The 20262-nt window shown below is 39.3% G+C and overlaps 1 protein-coding gene across 2 annotated transcripts in view; it reads right to left on the bottom strand.

Moving 5' to 3' along the window:
• Positions 1–11222: 11222 nt before the first annotated feature.
• The window catches only part of DNAJC12 (DnaJ heat shock protein family (Hsp40) member C12), a 16641-nt gene continuing 7601 nt past the window's right edge, over positions 11223–20262 (bottom strand). For both annotated transcript variants that reach the window (XM_082286039.1, XM_082286040.1), the window contains exons 3-6: positions 17184–17262; positions 15369–15508; positions 13941–14142; positions 11223–12176 (exon numbers count right to left, since the gene is read on the bottom strand). In XM_082286039.1, the coding sequence (XP_082142165.1) occupies positions 12082–12176; positions 13941–14142; positions 15369–15508; positions 17184–17262 (516 nt within the window). In that variant the 3' untranslated portion in view covers positions 11223–12081. The remainder of the gene's footprint in view (positions 12177–13940; positions 14143–15368; positions 15509–17183; positions 17263–20262) is intronic.

The following is a 20262-nucleotide window of genomic DNA, read 5'->3' as shown; positions in this document are numbered from 1 at the left end:
ACCCATAAAAACAAAGCAAATTTAAAATCAAACAAAGTATCTGTATCTGCATGGGATGAAGATAATCCCAGTCTTGGCCAGTGATCGTCCAGGTAAGGAACCTGGCTGGTTCACATTTGTGTCTCATGTACCTTGGGATTTCATTCCCACAGGAGGCAAATCAAAAATTCGTAACTGGTGAGTGGCTAAATCTAGCTCCAGAATGGCATCAGGGCACGGACAGACTGTCTGAGACCAGTCATTGGACCTTACACTCAGCCCTGTGCCCACCAATATAGATGTCATCGTATTTTCTTAAATTAATTAGATTAAGATAAGCCAAAGAAAATTTTATCATCAGGTTCTTTAACAAAATTTCACTCTCCTGCAATAACTTTTGATATTAGCTGTCACTTGAAACAGTTCAGAAATAAATCTATTTTTTTTACAGAGAGCACATTCCAGTATTTTGACTCTCCATTTGCCTTCAGCTATTATCTGTAAGTAAATCCAGTAATTAGTAATTTCTTTCTATTTTCAGTTGTTTACAAATGTATTTATTTCTAATGGAAACATTAAGTTAATATATTTCACATTTGTACCTTATTATTTAATCAAGCTTGTCAAAACTATATTGAATCCATAAGACATGGTTTTATACAAACAATAAATAATGTTATTTAAAGGTATGACTCTTGAAAAACAGCCTGCTTACCAGGCACTAATAACCCACTCCTATTGAGAAACCATGCAGTATGAAATTAGCCATTTGGGAGCTTAAATTGCAAAATGTTATATCGCTGAAAGTGTCAGAAATGAAACAGCAGTGCCTGAAGTTCATAAACTTGTGCTTAGCTCTTCTTGGGATTTACACAAATCTCAAGACCTCCACTGCTCCATTCCAAAACTATCTTCTGGAATTTTCACCAGGAATATTTTTCTTGAGTAGGAAGTATAGGCTGTTAAGGTGAGAATAACCGAAGACTAAAAAGGATTATTTATGAAGATCCCAAGGTTCTCAGACAATTCAACAAAAGCACACTATCACTGTTTCTCCACGTGCAGCCCATCAGTGACAGAAATCAGCGCCAACATACACCTATAAAAAAATCAAACTTTCAACCATGAGTCCTAATACTGTACACCACAGATTTCTGCACAAGTACAATGCTAACAGAAGGTGTGTACTTAGTACATCTTTAATATTGTAAAATAACATATCTGTAGTAGCTCGATTCAAAAAAGGGGACATTGAACTGAGAGACCCATGGTAAATTGCCTCTGAAGGATAATTAAAGTTGGTTTTATTCTATTTGTTACCGAGTTTTAGCTTTCCTTCATTCAAGGTCTTGCAATTCAAAATGTACAAAGTATTTAATTTTCAAGAATTGGGAAGGTTTATTGCTGTGATCTATCTCTGAGGCATAATAGCAATTAAAGTGGTCATTTACCCAGGATAGTTGCAACCAGCCAATACTACAAACAGATTTAAAGTTTACACACAGATGTGACTAAGCCAACCACTAACCAACAGAGATTTTCTGATGAAGGATGTTTTTCATAATTGACCACTATCTGATTTAGTTTCTAAATCTTCTGCTAGTTGCAGGTACTAACACAAGGCGCACCTGCTGACTCTGCCTAATATCATAATTCCTCTCTGTAAGTGACAGTGTGAAAATATAGCCCGTAAAACTCAGCAAAATCACAGTTTTTAATCACAACTATTTAAAACAGACTGCATATATTATTTTTATGGGGGAAAAAACCCCAACAAAGTGGAAAATATGATTAAATGAAAAATAAATTAAACAAAAAATCATGTATTTTAAGATTTGAAGCCTACAAAAGGTGAGTAAATCAGGGTCTCCATATCCACGCAGATCTCTGTGCTCAGAACAGGGACAAAAGTCAAGCAATACAGCATGGGAGTCAGAAGCACATTTTACTTTCACACAGGTGCTAAGAATGTTACTCTTTATGATGTTGCTGATGCATTATGAAAGCCAAGTCTCATTAATAAACCTATCATGAGGGTATTTTTGGCCCAGAGGAGCATTTTCATAAGATATTCAGCATCACTGGATTTTGAAAGCATATTTTAACTTCTGTTTTCATAAAAATGTAGGAAATGTGTGGGTAAACCAGTTGCAAATAGGAACACGCTTTTTGTTTAAAACCCAGTAAATTTGGTAAAAATATATTAAGGAAAAAGGTTCCAATCCAGTAGCACACGTGTGCCTAAATTTGCTAAGATTATTTATTAAAAATAAGAATGCAACAAAACATTTGGCTGCACTGACACCTACAACATTCAGTGATATAATTTGATAATCTTGTAACACTGAGCCTGTAATTTCATTAAAATTTAAGTAGAACTAATAGCATTTTTCCAAAAATGATCTATTACTGAACATATGAGAGGATTAGAGGCAAAAGCAGATTCTACAGTCTGTTCACTTTAAGAGCCACGTTTTCAATAGTAAAATGAAAGCTTCAGGATAAAATTGTATGCCTCTTTTTGCATATGCATGGCTGTTTAGACACCTTAATTAATATTTAGCTGCATAAGCAGGATTAGCAAACAGTCCATGTTTATTCACACACTTGTGTTGACAGATGTCATGCTGCTTTCATTTAAAATGTTGCTTTAAATAAGTTGATTAAGCATCTGCAAGCAGAGCCAGACAGATGCACAGGAAGCTGCAGCTGTTTGCCTTCAATGAACACATCAGTACAAAGCATCAGCACTTTCTCAACATTACCTTGCCAGCAGCCTCAAATCCTTGAGCAGAAAGGACCAGCAGTAGAACAACACTTTGGTTTACCTAACTAGCAGAAAATTTTATTGTTCTTCTAGATAATGTTCATAAAAAATACCATGGGACACCAATTAATTTCATGGAAGGTGCCCAGTAGCTATTATATCACAACAAATGTTGTCATCATCGACAAGCAAACAAGGGAAAGTTTGACATGTCCTAACTAAATGAATGAAGCCACTTTTGATTCTCTACCTGAAACTTGTTCCCAAATCCATTCTTAGGTATTCACGGAATGGGAAATTCTAGCCATACAGAATTTTCTATAGTAAATGCTTGTTTTCATTGTCTGTATGCTTTCAGCTTTATTAAATGATCTACCAAGCTAATAGAGAAAGAGGAGGAATACAGAAGAAATGTACTTCAGTATGCAGCATTAGTTTTCCTACTGTTAATTATTAGTTTTTTCAGGGAGAAAATACGAAATTCTGTAGTTTTAGTGGTGCAAGCATTATCTGTTGTAATACACAGTTTATGTTGGAGCCATTATTTCATTCACATTCTTCAAGGGAGATGTAAAATTTGCTCTTGAATATTCTAAGTTATGCATAGGCACAAAGTTGCTGTTCTACCAACATGGCTGTAAATATTTGTTAGCTTAGGCAGGATCTAATCTATTTTTTCTGTTGCAGGCATCATAGATTGCTAACAGGAATAAATGCTGAAACTATTGAATTTGTAAAAGTGATAGAGATGGATTAAATAAAAGGCCACAGAGCAAATGGTGGAGAAGGGATGGAACAAGCATTACAAAATTGACATTGCACTTAGGGTCAACAAAGACAAGAAACCTGAAGGACTGAAGTGCTTGGGGCTCAGTCCTGTATTTCTAAAGATTTCCTTGTGCATTTTTGCTACTGGTCAGTTAATCTGTCCATGTGCTATTGAAGATTCTTCAGTATCTGTCCTCTTTACCTGAAGAAATTAAAAACATGTAAAAATGTAGACAATTCTATCCTAGCACCTTTAACAGTCCTAGACCAGACTGACCTCTGTTACCTATTCCAGCGTCAAGATCTTGCTAGTTTTAAGTGATTAAGAAATAAAACTTTTAAGATTCCTTTGGGAGATAAATTTACTTTCTCTGCGAGGATTGATACATCAAAGAGCTGCTCTTTCTGCACGTGGTCCCCGCACACTCATTCTGCTCTGCACTTGCAGCTTGCGCTGAGAACACTGGAGGTCACTCCAGCATTGCTCAATCAACGACTTCCTCCAAAGAGACAGACACCGAGTTTCTCTCTCAGTGTTCAATTGAATGGAGTTGGTTAAATATAACACTGTGTGCCTTGTCAAACGACTCTCGGCCACCTCGGGATTTATGTTTTACTGAAATTGCACATTTTATCTCGAGTCCTACGTGAACACAAAGCAATTATCGTTTAAAGAAAAAAAAAGTTTTTCCTTAGTTCTGCTAGGAAATAGGAAACTATTTCAGAGCTGTAAGGCTCTGAAATTCAGAACATCGAAGTTAGACATTGCAAACTGTGAGACAAAAGGAGCACAGTCTATTTCAAGGCTTCAGTGGTTCAGGATGTTGCATGTGTGGTTTGACTGTTCACTGCAACCTGGCAGAAGCCCATGGGCCTGGAATGGTTGGGCTCTAGGTTTTCACCTTCCAACAAGATCTGGTGGATAAAATGGAACTGGAGTGTTCCCTCAAGCTCCAGATCTCAACCCTCAGCCCTCAGTGGTTTCACAGGTGGATTGGTTATTCCTGTGTAGGCATCAGCCATTCAGAGGTTTCCAGGTGGATAATACACAAATGACCCCTCCGTCTGTGTCACGACACAAAACTCTGTGTAAGTATCCGGTGCTCCAAAGGACATGGCACGAGAACCCAGAGAACCCAGGCCAGACCCGTGTCTCTTCACCAACAAACACGACCTGACAGTCTTGCTTTCTTTAAGAACTTCCCATCAGCCATAACGTGGTGCACTGAAAGCACTCTGAAAAGTATAGAAACACCTGGTGCTTTCCAATGTCCGTCTGTCCTCTACATTCCCCGGGTCAGGTTCCAGAGAAAAGTCCTAACAGACGACTTTTATAAGCCTATTTTAAGACCATTACTAATCCAGCAATATTTTTGGTGCTGAGGCAAGTTAAACAATTATTAAGAATGCTTCTTGATCATACCCCAAAAAAAAAAAAAAAAAAATGGAGGGAGGGAGGGAGGGAGGGAAGCAGAGTCATCAACATCACTCCAGCTACTTAAAACAAAAAAATAAAACAAAAGCTCTGACTATAGGAATGAAAAATCAGGTTAAATTATTATTTTTACCCATTGCAGCACAGGTAGAAAGTCAGGTGAAATTTAATTTCCACTGTACTACTGCTGGCACAATTAACTGTTGCTAAGGTTAAAAAAAAAATATCTACAGCGAATTTAAATACATATAAAAGTCATATGATAGAGACATTTTGTAATAACTGAAAGAAAGAGTAAACCAGGAAAAATGCTAACGCACTGGAGAAGCTAGTGCAACACCTAATGGTTACTGTAGCCTGTAGTAGCTCCTGGCTGCCTCCTCCCTATCAGACTCAGCTGTACAGGTTTAATTCGCCGGAGCAGACACGGCCTCTGTGTTTCAGGCCGAAAATCTCTCAAGTGTGCATTGCCATTCGCTCCTCCTGCGCCGGCGCTGCCGGGGTGCGCCCGCCATTGCTGCGGGGGGCAGGGGCGGCGCTCATTGGCTACGCGGGGTAGGGGGTGGGGCTTGCGGCAGCCGGAACGCACTATAAGGCTGTAGCCCGGGGTGGGGACGTGTGTCAGCAGCGATGGCCGAGTGGTTAAGGCGTTGGACTTGAAATCCAATGGGGTCTCCCCGCGCAGGTTCGAACCCTGCTCGCTGCGGCCCGGAGGGCTCACACTTTTCTCTTCCTTTCTTGGCCCTATCCTATTCCTTGTCGTGTGTAAGTTTTACTACTCGCGTCTCCTCTTTTGGCTACAGCCGTCCGCAGCAACAAGAGCGATTATGTGGGATGGCACCAAATGGGGCAGGTTGGAAAGGATACAGTGGATCACCTGCTTGTGCAGGGTGACCCCAGAGCCCAGGGCACAGGATCACATCCAGATGGCTCTGGAATATCCCCCGTGAGGGAGACTCCACAGCCTCTCGGGGGGGACTGTTCCAGTGCTCGGTGACTGCACAGGAAAGAAGCTCTTCCTCACGTTCAGGTGGAAATTCCTGTGCATCAGTTTCTGGCCATTGCCTCTTGTCCCATTGCTGTGCACCAGGGAGCAGAGTCTGGCTCCACCCTCTTGACACCCTCCCTTAGATATTTATACACATTAAAGAGGTCCCCTCTCAGCCATCTCTTCTTGACACTGAACAGGCCCAGCTCCCTCAGCCTTTTCTCATGAGAGATGCTCCAGTCCCTTCATCATCTTTGTTGCCCTATGCTATTTATCCTATTGCAACTCATCAGGCCATGCCTACCTGCCCCTCCCCCTACCCTGGTCAGAAAGAACAGTAGTATCAAAGCAGCAAAAGGTCCCAGAGCAAGTTTCTGGCATTGCACCTACAGCCAGTAATAAAAGCCCTCGACGGAGGTGAGAGAAGAGCACCAGGGATTCCGTGTTCTTTCAACAGCTCACCTTCCAGGCCTGTAGATGGGACAGGCAGTATCCAACTGCAAAGCTCAGGATTCATCCAATGGCTTACACACAGTGTCCTGCTTTGCCCAAAGGACTATTGTTCTGCCTCATCCTACAGCTGATACAAAATAAACTAAATGCTGTCAGCAGCAGGCTTCTTCATAAGGAATGGACTTGCTCCATCAAACCTTCTCTTTCCCGAAGGAAGCTGCTCTGATTCCTCCTGGACCTCAGTGAAGGGGGCTCTTGATCATCTTTTCCTGCCTTTTATGACCTTCTTTTCACATGCATGATGCACACACTCACAATATGGTGATGAGGGAGGAAAAAACCCACCAAAGTTATTATCCCACTACTAACAAGGAAAAACAAAATAAGGCAGCATTCCCTCCCAGGCATCTGTGATTAGTTTAAACTGAGCTCTCAGCACTCGGATGTGTCAGACTCCTCCTATGTATGGCCCGAGCATTAGCAAAGGGCTGAAAAATTTGCAAAGTCAAGAAAGAAAAAGCTGGAACTATGAAAAAAGCTTTACCTTCCACAGAGGGTCAGATAGGCCAGAGCAGAAACAACCACCTTTCACTCCTCTCTCTTAAAGACAAGAGAAAAACTCAACACAAACACACATGCAAACCCATTTCTTCTAGCATATTTTGCTAGTGCAACTTAATTTAATCAAGAAACAGATGCAAGGAAAGAAGAGGAAACACTGAATTATCTCTGCTGAGAACAAAATTTTAAAAAAGGGAACAAACAAATAATTGTTTAAGCTGGCAGCAAAATGAGCATTTCAAAGTACTCCCTAGCAAGGCTTCCAGGGATTCCAGGTTTGGGTGTTTGTTTCTGTTAGGGCACATGCAAGAGCTTTGACAGTGGCAAGCCAAGGGTGGACACGGAAATCCTGGGGAAGGCTCAGATCCCTTGAAAGTGAGGACCTTGAGCAGCAGAAGGCACCAAAGGCAACCAGACCCAACCAGCTGCAACAGTCTCTTAGTCCTCTAGCCATTCCTCCTCATTCTCCTGCCCACCCCCACCCATGGATATCAGTCACACAAACTCTGTGAGGAAGAAGAGGAGCTCACAGTCCTCTAGCCAGCAAAAATCTGAGGCCTGAGGAAATTCTCAGCTAGTGAATGAGCAGCTCTGACAATCTTAACAAAGTAAATGTAGTTTGTGCAAGGACTGATGCCCAGAAGTCAAACTGCATCTCCCTAAAAAAGCTGTCTGTCCTTGGTGCCAAGAGAAGCACTTTCGACAAAGCAGCAAGCAAATCATTTTGTTGAAAATGTTGAGAACCACAACACATGTCAAGACTGGAAATTTTTTGAATTCTGGCAGCAAACTTCACTTTCTAGAAGTAACCCCTCTCCCTTACTGCTTCACCAGAAGGAGGGAGAAAGAGCAAACGACTGTGAAGATGGAATGGAGGAAAGAAAATTCATTTTCTCCAGCATCCATCAGGTGTGACAGGTTAGGATATCCATCAGAGACCTAAAGTGTGTAAGAGTTCCCAGTTTATACTGTGCACCACTGTAATGACTCAGACACAAGCCCTTCAAAGCTGGGACAAACAGAGCACATGCAGAGTCTAATCTTCGTTAACAAGGGAGGGAGATGAGATTAAGACAGCAAAGGTGAAAGCACAAACACACCCAGTGCCTGCCATCACCGGTGGGGCTTGGCAACTCTCCCAAAGCCGGGTGAGTGTGTGCACTGGGTTGCAATAAAAATATCCAGCATAAACTAGCTGATAAGCATCTGCCCATCTGACAGCGACAGAGCCCAACAACCTACTGAGTTCCTTTATCTTTTGCTGTGTAATTTCATCAGCTTTACAACAGCCTCACTGCTTACACTTTCATATCCTGAAATGAGAGATGAGCCTGCTGGGAAGGTAAGATAGCAATGTTCATGCTCAGGAAATTAAAGATATTGTGTATCTCTTTTAATAATCAGGATATTTGCTTCTATTATAGAACATATAAAATGCCTTTTTAAAAAATCTCATTCAAAGAGGAAAACAAACAATCAAGAAATGACCTTGACTATCATTTAACATTACTCAGCCTGACATTTTAAGTCATACACTGTATTCATCATCCAAACTTTAACTCTTACACTGTCACTTGGCAAATGTTGGCAAAGCAACATGGCAAAGACTGGCAAAACAAGAAGGTTGAGAATGTTCTAGTTCTTGACAATCTTATATATTCTGCACTTGCACAAGTGTAACAGCAGTAAATAAATATACTACTATATATAAAATATATAAAATATATCTAAATATATATTTTTAATATATAAAAATATATATAAAACTATATAATAGTTTTGTATAATTCAAGAATCTCACCAAGCTGTTCAGTTTCACTGTAAATAACTGGCTAAATAGTTGCTTAAATTGTTTGAAATAGTTCCAAAGCCCTAGAAACACAGCATTAAACAATGTGCCCTATTCTCTGTATTTTATCATCATTATCACCATACACCTGTACCCCATCCACTATCTCATACTTTCCAGAGGAAAACTCTTCAGCCCTGACAAGTCCAGTAATGGCCAGGTTTTATCAACACTTTTGACTGGACTCCAGAGGATCTGAGCTCACCTCACAACTCCATTTATTTTCATACCAAATCATTCAGCGCTATAACAAAGCACGTAAATCAGAGCCCTCAGGTACCCAAAACATTCAGGACCCTTTACTGACCACCTAAGCTACCCACAAGGGGAAGTTGGAGAAAATGGGAGCTTACCACGTCTTGTAGAGAACTGCCCTCCTTAAACCTGAGACTCGCAGGCCCTAATCTAATAAATAGTGTCTGGGTTTTTTGCTGATGTTCCCCACCCCCACAGACAACCCTTTGCAGCTGTTTTCACTTTGCAAAGAGAGTTAAAAATCTCTGTGGGCCGCTGAAAACCACATACACCATACCTTATTGCCTTAATCACACCTTCACAGAGCCTGAGAGCCACCTCACAACCCCTGCCCCAGTTCAAATTCCAGCATGTGAAGTACGTTATGTACTCACCAGTGCAGGGCCCAAAGCACTACATTATTGCTGATGAAATATCAGGTGGGACATTTACTGGATCTTTTCATGCTACTAGCAAAAAACTTCTAAAAATACTATATATTTAAAGAAACAGATAAGCAGTTTATGCTTGGGGTGTGGACCCTGAATGATCTAACACTGACTAACTTGTCAGGTGCTTGTTCCTTTACTTTCTAACATGAGGAAGAACTGGGCTTATTCCAGCTAGTTGTCATTACTGGCCAACAAGTCAGGTCCCACCTGATTTTGGGGAATAAAAAGCAAAACAGACTACACAGGCTCCTCTTGTTTTCCAATACCTCTGGGTTTGCTCTGCTAGGAATAGGTTAATTCAACTCAAGAAATACAGAAAACCAGACCATTTCAAGTTTAACATATACAGAAGTACAAAAAAGTCTGTATTGGTGGTATTGGTGTACTGGAGCACCAGTTACAACCTGCCCTCCTCGGGAGGGCAAATACAAATTTCAGGACTGATCTCGAGCAGCTTGTTGCAAAACACAAGTTTTGCCATGAGCTTTCACTGGGCTAAGAGCCTTCCAAATATCTGCAATTATTTATCCAGAACAAACATCCAAAGGTTCTTTGCCAAAACCAACCACGCAATAACTGGCTAATAATGACATCAGATTTAATGACACAAACTATTAGTTTGCTGTTCAAAGGTCTATTGTATGTTCACTTCTCAAGGCAAACCAGCTCCTTAGGTGCTAAATCCTCCATCCAACTACTCCCTTTTACCTTTACCGGCAAGTGAAATGGGGAGACAACAATCTGGGCTGCCATCTGATTCAAAGTGCTCCAGCTGGCTGCATTCCCATCTTCTTGTTGGAGGGAAAATTGTTCCCTATTACTTAGTAACCTTCACATAAGGTAAGAGCTTCTTCTGTTACTACTGTTTGACATTGTTTACAGTCCCTCTTTAAAAAACGGATGAAAAGTCTTTCTTGAGCAAATACTTTGTATGAAATAAAGTATCAAATGCACTAGAAAAAAAACAAACCAGTAGTTACATTTTAAAAATGTCACAGAAAATTATTAATCTCATCTCTATAATGTTTTCAGCTGCAAAATATGCAAGGGAAAAGTATGTAAAATTAAAGATGACGTGCTATAAATCTGGCTATTGGTACCAATGCCATCCACTCTAGGGTCAGCGTAGCTGTATCAGCGCACCACCAGCACTCTGAGCTGTAACAAACTGGGACGAGCACAAGCAGCATTAACACTGGCAGCAGCCCCTGTGGGGCAGGCTGGCTCCAGGATACAGACGCCCCTGAGGTCAGTAAGATAGAGGCGTTACCAGGTTCCATTTGCAGCACCTGGGTCACAGTCTGTGGCAAACAGGCCCCAAAAAAGAGCAGAACAGTAGGTAACTCAGGCAGCACAGAATGGCCAAGCCACACACATCACTCCAGGGAGAGAGACGTCAGATTGTTTCCATGTGGGGACAACACTGGACTTTCCAGGTTACACTTTCCATTGCACTGCCCAGGATTCATAACTGGATTCCTCAAACTTTTACCCCCTGAGGTGACAAATAACAAGAAATTCCAAAGGAATCACTGTGGTGGGTGGAGGATTTAATTAAAAGATGAAAGCAACCCCTTTTCTGTATGCATGCAGTTTTATTTGCTGCTGATGGAATTATCTGCCTGCACAAAACCACACTGTCAATACCTGACATATTAGCCATGTTTGCAAAGAAGAAAACAAACACAAATAAACAACAACGTGGAATTTGAAAAGTTGCCCAAAGTATCAAAAACTTTTCATATGAGATTTTGTACACATTAGTGCTGACTAGTCTGATTTTTCATTCCTCCCTGTACAAAACCCTGATAAAACCATGTCTAGCACACCTGAGCAAGGAGGGAAATTACTAGGAAGCCACAGGAAAATGCTGGCACACATACACAGGGGATCAGTTTTCCACCAATACATCTTAAAACAAAAATTACTATCTGGAGAAGTAAAGTTCTGGAACTGCCTTACAAAATAAATAGCTGGTGCAAAAAGTGTTCTTGTTAAGGTAGTAAACAAGTGATTTTAAGGAGTGCTTGATCTGTCACAGATCCTTCTTCACAAATAACCTTCTTATTTCATCTATAGCATAAGATCACAATTCTCCTACAAGTTAGGTTTGTAATGAGTACATTATAAATCACTACAGTGAGTACAATGCAATGGAGAAGTGAAGCAGAACACAGTGTTGAGAGATAAGCACAGTTCTGTTTACAGTTCATTGTCATACAGCTTTTGAAAGATCCTTGCTGAATAGGATACCCTGGAGTCCAGGGTTCTACTGAGAGTATATTTTTTATAACATCACACTATTGAGAGAAATATTAATCACTACAAAATATTTGAGAATACAGGAAACAATATATAAGATGTTAAATAATTTCACAATCACTTTATGTTAATACTGAAAAGGGCTTTGCTTATTAAACAGAAAAACTTCCATCTGTAATGCTCACAGCATGTGTGATAAATCAGTATTTAGACATTGACTGGAACAACACACTACAATCAAAAAATACAAAATACAAATAACTTATAACTGCTAGCAAAAAAAAATACTGAACTGTTGAACAGATGATCTCATGCTCTTGTGTGTTTCTCGTTTTAGATCTCATAGTTTCTGAATTTCCTCAGGAGGTCTGATGGAGCATCACCCGACCAGCGGAAACGCAAGTGCCAGTAATTCCCCTCTGAAAACCCTGAGGGGAAAAAAAAAAAAGAGAAAGACAACTAAATTATTATAAACATGCATAAAATTAAATTTTCTGAAATAATCCTTGATAGTCTTCCCAAAAAAAGTAAGCAAAAAAGTGGTCATTTCCAGTGCCCTTGACTAAGCACTGACAAATAGGAGCACCCTGAATTCTTGGCATGTTGGAACAAGAACTCAAACACCAACCTTCAGGATAGAGATCTGCTGGGAAGAGTCCAAAGGAGAACAGCAAGAACCATGGCAGTCCCTAAAGAGGACTCACAAAGGAAAACTGAACAAATTGCATTGGCTTAATCTAAGGAAGAAGAGATAGATGGTGATATGATAAATCTGCAAGCACGTGACCTGGGGCCTTTTAATACTAAAATGTGACCTTCCTTTTACAGGAAACTGAATCCTATGAGCAGAATTAGTGTTCAAATCTCTTATTTGGGCTGAAATAGCCATGTAGGGTGGTAGTCCAGAATTAATCCAGGCCAGCAGGCAGGAGCAGACAATGCCACAGTTTCAAAGTGGAACCCAATTTAATAATTTTTGCTGGACAAAAAAAAGAAGCATTATCAACATCTTAACATCAAGTATAAAGACTGAAGTGCATACAGACCCTGTCAAATATATCACAATATTAACATTTATTAATGTAAATACATGCCACTGGATAAATGAAGTAGGCACTTGATAAGTTTGTTTTTCCCATTCAAACACCTGAAAATTATATTAAAACTTAAAAAAAAAATTGAGAAAGATGTCTGCAAAGAAAATTCACCATTATAAGGAACAAATGATGTTTTCTTTACTTCAAAATTTTACTGTTCTACAGAGGATGCAGTGATGATTTAACAACCAAAAAAAAACCAGCAGAGTATGAAGTTATAGATCATAATTTTTCTAAATCAAATTTTCAGTTATGCCTGGCATACACTTCTTTGTAGAATGTTCTTATCTATTTTCTGCATTCCACAAATGTTTGGGATTACATTAGGTTTTGCTACCCTCACAGTTCACCCTAATTTCCTGTTGAATCAAACGGGGGAGAAATGACAGGACTTTGTTTAACAATAGTTCTCTGCTAACATAGGCCTAAGATTATGAAACTCCTGAAGGATCAGGCAGAACAGAGGGTGGCCATGGTATTAAGGAAGCTTTGATCAGGCACAATGACCTAAACCAGAGCCAGGAAGTGCTGACTGGTCGGTGGCACTTTTGAAATACACATTTATTCTGGTGCATACACTATTTAAAAAAAACAAAACTGTTTGAATACAAAAGAAACCTTCAAGTCTCAAATTTTAGACCTCGTTAACTCATCAGATGCAAACTGTGCAAAAGTTCTGAATAATGGAATAAAAAACCCCAAACCTAAATATTTTTCTTAACATTTTTAAGCTTTATTTTTAAAAAAAGTCATTGAAAATAGCTCCCTTCTCTTCTTACTTTGTATTTTTATGTATCAGGAAAACTAATATTTCCATTTTGGTTGAAGCATTTTTTTTCTTCTTCTCCAGTTTCTGGTTTTACTAGCAAACAAACAAGGCAACTTGGTATAGGGAGAAAGAAGCATCTGGAAACTTCAAAATTAAATAAATAACCAAAAGCATAAAACCCAAACCAAAATCCCAACCTAAAACCACATTAAAAAAGCTCCAAGTTGAACACACTGTTCCAGAGAAGAATTTCTCATGACTGAAAGTCCCCATTTCAGGCCAATCCTTGCATACCGCAATTTTCTGTAACTGCTGTTTTTACTTACTTGGGGACTCTGGATTCTTTGAAGACTGTGGTTTCACATCAGGAATTGCAACATCTTCTTGCTCCCTGCTCCCTTCCAACAATCCATCTTCATTGTTTTCAGTCTGTTGGGTCCACATCTCATTAGTTATGTTGTTGGTATTACCAAAGTCAGGAGCTTCCAGCATTTGGTCCTTCTTACCTTGGACAGCCCAGTGCATTGACTGAAGGAACGAAAAAGTAACAAAGAACTAAGCCCTATGCTTTAAAGGGTTTTTTAATTACTTTTTCTTTCTTATATTGCTGTAATAAATGGTTAAACAAAGCACAGTGAGAAGCCTGCAGGTCAATAGGATAGGGGAAAGCATTGTTACATGTCACAAACAGCATTGGAAAGGACACTTTATGTCAGGTGGGGCTGAAGAACAAAATGTACAAGTCATCAGAATTCTAAGGGCCTTTTTTCCAGTTTCTTCTGTCATGAAGAAGGCTTTTCAAGAGGGCTTGAGTGACTTCAGAAATGTTCATTTTCAAATCTGTCTTTAACTTCAAAGTGCCCTTTGAAAGCAAGGCAATTTAAAAAGATTTAATATTAAAGTCTGTCAAATAACATCTGTTTGGAACTGAACTAAGCTTAATTGGATATTTCCAGCAAACATTTAAGCTCAGGCATAATGCTGTAGTTGAAGAGTCTCTGACTTCTCTCCTAAGCAGAACTGAGACAGGCAGAATTGACATTGGAAACTTTTATTCACCTTAAATGCCTTAAAATATGACCATGTAGCCTTGTAACTATCATTCACTCTAATAAGGCAGGAAAAAAATAATTCTATATTATGGAATTGAGATCTACTAGGGACATGCTACCAAATCTCAATAGCAAAATCAGGAGGGAAAACACCCTAAGAACCCCTTCCTCTGTCACAGGTCACCCCCTAGCCTAGCAGGGCCCCTCCAAAGCTCTGTGGCAAGCCCAGGGTTCCAAGGAACTATCTTCTGGAGTTTTTCAATGAGATCTTTATTTAATCAGATAGTGTGAAAACCTATCTGATAAGCAATATACCAAAAGGAGAATATATTATAAAAAGGCCCCAGCTTTAACTTAACTTTGAAAAGAAATAAAAGTTTCCTATGAAAGCAAAGTGTGCTGGAGCATTTGATAACAGCCCTAAAGTTACTTAAGCTTTCTATAGCACATATAAAAGCAGCAACTTGATAAATTCACTCTAAAACTACTGGCCTAACGCCCTTCTGTGAATGGGCTTCTGAAGCCCTCCAATTTTTCCTGAATTTCCTTAACATCCATAGTGCAAGAATTGCTCTCCACTCTTCCCAAATCCTGGCACTGCAGCAGAAGTGCTGTAACTCACCCCCTCACTCTCTGCAATTTTTTGTCTGGGCCAGCCCTACCTCCCCTCCTCCTGAGGGCCCAAACTCAGCCACCACCAACCGTTTTCACAGAGCTGCTCAGGGCCTCCCACTGCTGGAAGGGGATGGTGACTTTGCTTCGGCGCCAGTAATCATAGCGTGCCCGGCTTTCTTCATTAGTGAGAGTCTCCTTGGCTTGCTGCAGCTTCTGGAAATTCTCCACTAGGACACAAACCAAAAGGATACTAGAGACGCTTGTTCGGCAAAGAAATGAATTCAGATGCAAAAATGGACCTGCCAGCAACAGCTCAGAGCAAACTAAGTAGAGGAGAAGGCAGAAGGAGAAGCAAGCAACCACGGGATGTGGTTCTGCTTCCAGCTTGCACAGTTCTGGCTGGCCATAGGATCACAGCACCACTGGTGGACTGACACCCTTGCAAATCAGGACTAAAATGTTCCTTTGTCTATCAGCTTCAAAAGCTCCTAAATTTGAGAGAAACTTACAGAGTGCACAGGTGAAAGGTACAAGTCAGCCCCTGCAGACCCGTTAAAAAGGGAAATTAGAGCAACAGTGCTTCGAAGGAACACACTGAGATCTACAGCAGCACAGGAGTCAGAGCAGAGCACAGCAACAAGAACCTTGAGCAGGGAGAAAAAAAGATGAGCAGGAACTGACAAACAAGAATAATAATCTAAATATAGTTCAGATTAATTAACTTGTGCATTTTATTAGGTGTGTTTCCTACATATGCTAAAATGTTACCCAGACTGCATGAATGAGAGCTCTCGTTTTTCCCTACAGGGTAATTTTTCATGGAATGGTTACTAAGGATGCAGCTGCATGTTACTATTTGTGGAAAGGTTATAAAGATTTACACTTCATCTATGACTCACCTATGTTACAGTGATCTATTATTATTACTATTAGTCATTTATTACAATTTATAAATTAGAGAGATTTCTTCTGAAATACACTACACTGAAACACTAATCAAAATTGATAACTATAAATCAAACAAGAGACAACAGGCTGAGAGAACAATTGTACTAGGTTTCCTTATTCTAGAGTTACTAGTTTTCAACAAATAAAAGGTCTGCTTTATTTACTCTTTATTAAGCTTTAAGCTGATGAAATAAAAAACAAACAGTAAACTCTCACTAGTACTGTAAAAAGGTATTTAAAGTAAATAAGACATGTTCAGGTAAAGAGAGCATAAAACATCTCTTCGTGACAAACAAAGCCACTCTGATATTTGGCACTTGGCTCCTGTTTTTTGTTACTCAGCTGTGGTGAGCTCTGCCCAGGGCTATCTATGGTGATGAATGGGTAACATTGGCTCCAAATAACTCAGGTGCTGCTCAGCCCTCCCATCTCTGAGGAGCTGCACCCTTTCATCAGCACAAACGTCAGCTGCTGTTCTGCATACAGAGGTTCCTTGTGGGGCTGGCTTCTCCTCATTTCCAGTCATTAAATTACATTAAAAGAAACTAAAGCACATTTCATGGTTCCTCACGGGCTTGTTCCTGGAAGTAAATTAACTCATTGATGCAAGTGTGGCACTTGAATGCCACTGAGCATGGACGTGCACAAACTGCATAGGTCTAGGAAGGGACACACTCCAGAAATAAATTCTGTATTAAAAGATGTCCTATTGAAGAAAGGAAAAAAATTCAAGGTCCTAGAAAACAAAAAAATCCAACAAGTGTCTTCCTGCTCTATCAGACAAGTGTGCAAGTCTTAGAAAGAATATTACAAGCTTGCTATTTAAATAGAATGTGCTAATGCACATGATGATTAAAATATATTGAGGGGAAATAAAGTTTTAAGGCTGAATTTAGTTTCTTGGCCATGCTGATAGAAGAAAAAAATCGTTTCTAAATAGGAAAGAATACATACCTGCTTTGGGGTTTCCAGGATGCTTGTCAGGATGACATTCAAGGGCTTTAATCTTATATTCTGCAAGAATTTGTTCAACCTAAACAAAATATTGAGACAAAGTGAGTAAACACAGAAAATATTTGCAAATTTTCTTTTTGAAAGAGGATGGGAAGAACAACAAAGAACACTGAAAGATTTTGTCCAATTCAATTTTACAAGCATTAGTACAAGCAAAGTAGGTAACAGCAACTATCTGCCATTGACACTGCTTATTTAATTTCATTTCCACACGTTCATCCTTAGTCTTGTTTTTGTGAGACTCAGTCATCCCATATGGCTCTAGAAAAATGTGCAAAGACATTTGACCACAGAGGGAAAATGCATCACTTCAGTTGCTCTTTACTTTGCTTCATCAACTCTAACTTTCAACAGAGTCTCACAGCAGAAAGCAAAGGCCCTCTGTATTGCTGAAGATCAATTTGTGGGATTAGGTGGCTTCCTCCATATCCTCTTCATAGGAAATTCAGCCAGCACCACATGAGTTTTCCATCTTGGATACCCCAAGATAACTTGCTACACAACCAGCAGTTCACATTCTTTCTGTCAAATTAATTTTCTGTGCAAAAAGGTTGGCTTGCAGTAGAATAGATTTATAATCAATATTAGAATATTGGCATGTATTAGTTTATCAGTTAATTACAAATTCCCACACAGATTGTAAAACCATAAAGTGTTTTAACCACTGGAAAAACTAAGACATACTAACAGTTAAAATACAGGAGGCTACTGGACTGGGCATCAGCTTAGATTTTCAAATATTTAGTGCTTTTCCAAGTATCTTGCTGGTTATCATAGTTCAGAAGCCAAAACTTCTTTATGTCCCTCCAGTTCAGCTTAACCTTTCACAATTTGCCCTAAGGTATCAAATAATTACTATTCTTTCCCATACTACAAAGGCTGTTTATACAAATTCCTCATTGTCAAACCATGAGAGCCACATACAATTTAAATTATTTCTTTCGAAGTTAAGTCTTGTAACATTTTTTCTTTAGAATAAAATTACACTCAACTAGCTGACCAAATTTTGTTGGCATATTCTGGGAAAAAAATGTGGTCTACGGTGGTATCTCAAGAATTCTACACTTTTCACTCTACTCAGTAGCTTCTTCCAGAGAAGATGTAACATGGTGTATTTACAGCCAGTAAGACACTTAAAAACACATAGAGTGTACAGAGAACTTAGTGAGACTGGTTACTGTATAGCCAGCTACCATCTTCAAAATATAGTTACTTAAAGGGGAACTTTAAAGTTAAAATATGTAAATTGTAAAATGGGGTAAAATGTAGCAGAGGGGTAGCATGGAAGTCTTCAGCTTAAAAGAAAAGCCAGTAGAAAGAAAAGTTTATAGGAAGTTTATACAACACACATGAAATTTATATAAAATATATAGTGAGGTGTTTTACCAAGAAAGGTATTCAATACCCACTGTATATGAATAGCATTGCTCTTAAAGAATGATGTAGATTAAATCTCCCCTCTTCCTGCCACATCTGAAGATGAAGTAGGTGTCTGTGAGCTCAATTCTACCAGTAACCAACAATGAACCTGGTTTGTGTTTTTGAGTACAGCAAAGAATCTGTAGAAATGGAGAGTATTTCTGCTTAAATTTAACCAGGTCCAACCAAGACCAGGACATTCAGCAGCTTAGATAAAGTGCTGCAGCAGGGAGTGTGCTGTGTATGCCTAAAGCAGCCTGTGCCAAGTACTTGACTCCTGTACAAAGTAGTGAGATTGCAAAATCCCTGTAATGCTCCAAATTTCTGTGAGACCCCAGAAGAGCTGTGCAGGGTCCTGAGGGGAGGTGATCCTGGGGCTCAGTCAGCCTGGGATCTAGGAGTTCTTTCTCTCAAGTCAAAAAACAGTGCAGCAACATCTGCTGCTTCTCCCAACAAATAATACCTGACAGCTTGTTTTTCAGGACCCATTAGGATTTATTCCAGCTTTTTAATTTCATTTTTAAGCAATTTGAAAAATCATTATCAGATGTACCTGAACTGTTCATTAATTGCTAAGCCCTTAAGGAATTAGTGTGAGGTAGAAAACAAGAAATAGCATCTGCGAAACAAGGCTGCGTGGAGACTTGAGCACTGCCCTCTGCTGGGATCATTTCTAAGAGTTTCTTCAGGAAAAGCTTTACATTTCCTTCTGTGACACACCGAAAATCTTACACCTGATCTTTGTACTTGACCACTAGGACAAGTGAGAGTGTCTGACTAAATTTACTGAGCAAAAGACAGCTTTTATCTCCACTGAATACATCCCTCATTACAGCAGAGTAATCAAAACTCCTCTTCCAAATCAGAAACACAATTCCAGTCAATAGAACAGCTAAGTTTAAAAAAAAAAAAAAAATTAGCATACCAGACTAGCAAAGAAAAAAAAGTTATATGGACACTTCTAACATGATGCACACTTGTTTTGACTGCAAATCACTGAAAAATTGCTTAGCTAAATCTCATTATAAAGCATGTATCTGCTACCAAAACAAATTAGTAAAATTAGTATTTGAATGTCATTAAAACAGCCTTTAAAAGACATTAATATGGTAAATGATAGAGATATTGGTTTTGTATTCATCTGAACCAGCGAATACATTTTAAAAAATATTGTCATATGTATAAAGCTCAAGAAACTCAGCAGCATTATCAGTGCCCTAAAGCTATGAACTTTCATTGTATTACTTATACATAAATAGCTCCTATTCAATTTTCAAAACCAATAATACATATTCCAAACTATTATTTGGATGCTGTCAAACACATGCAGTTGGTTCCCGACTCATAACAATCTCACATGTTGATCTACACTGATAAATGAACCGTTACTTCAGCTCTCTCCACAATCCAGTTCTACATGGCACTTAAAATCTAAGCCTTACTCCAGGCTCTTAATGTCGGTACACAAAGGAGAAAATTGCGCTTTGCAAGGGAGAGCCTACAAGTGGCAATAAAGAACATTCCCAAGCCATTTCAAATATTCGTGCCCGCAGAGAAATAACTGCAAATTCCCTGCAGACACACGAGCACGTTCAAACTG

This window comes from Coloeus monedula (assembly GCF_965178545.1).
Source record: "Coloeus monedula genome assembly, chromosome: 8".
NCBI classification, from domain to species: Eukaryota; Metazoa; Chordata; class Aves; order Passeriformes; family Corvidae; genus Coloeus; species Coloeus monedula.
The sequence above is the reverse complement of the archived record's forward strand: the minus strand, read 5'-3'. Positions and strand labels throughout refer to the sequence as shown.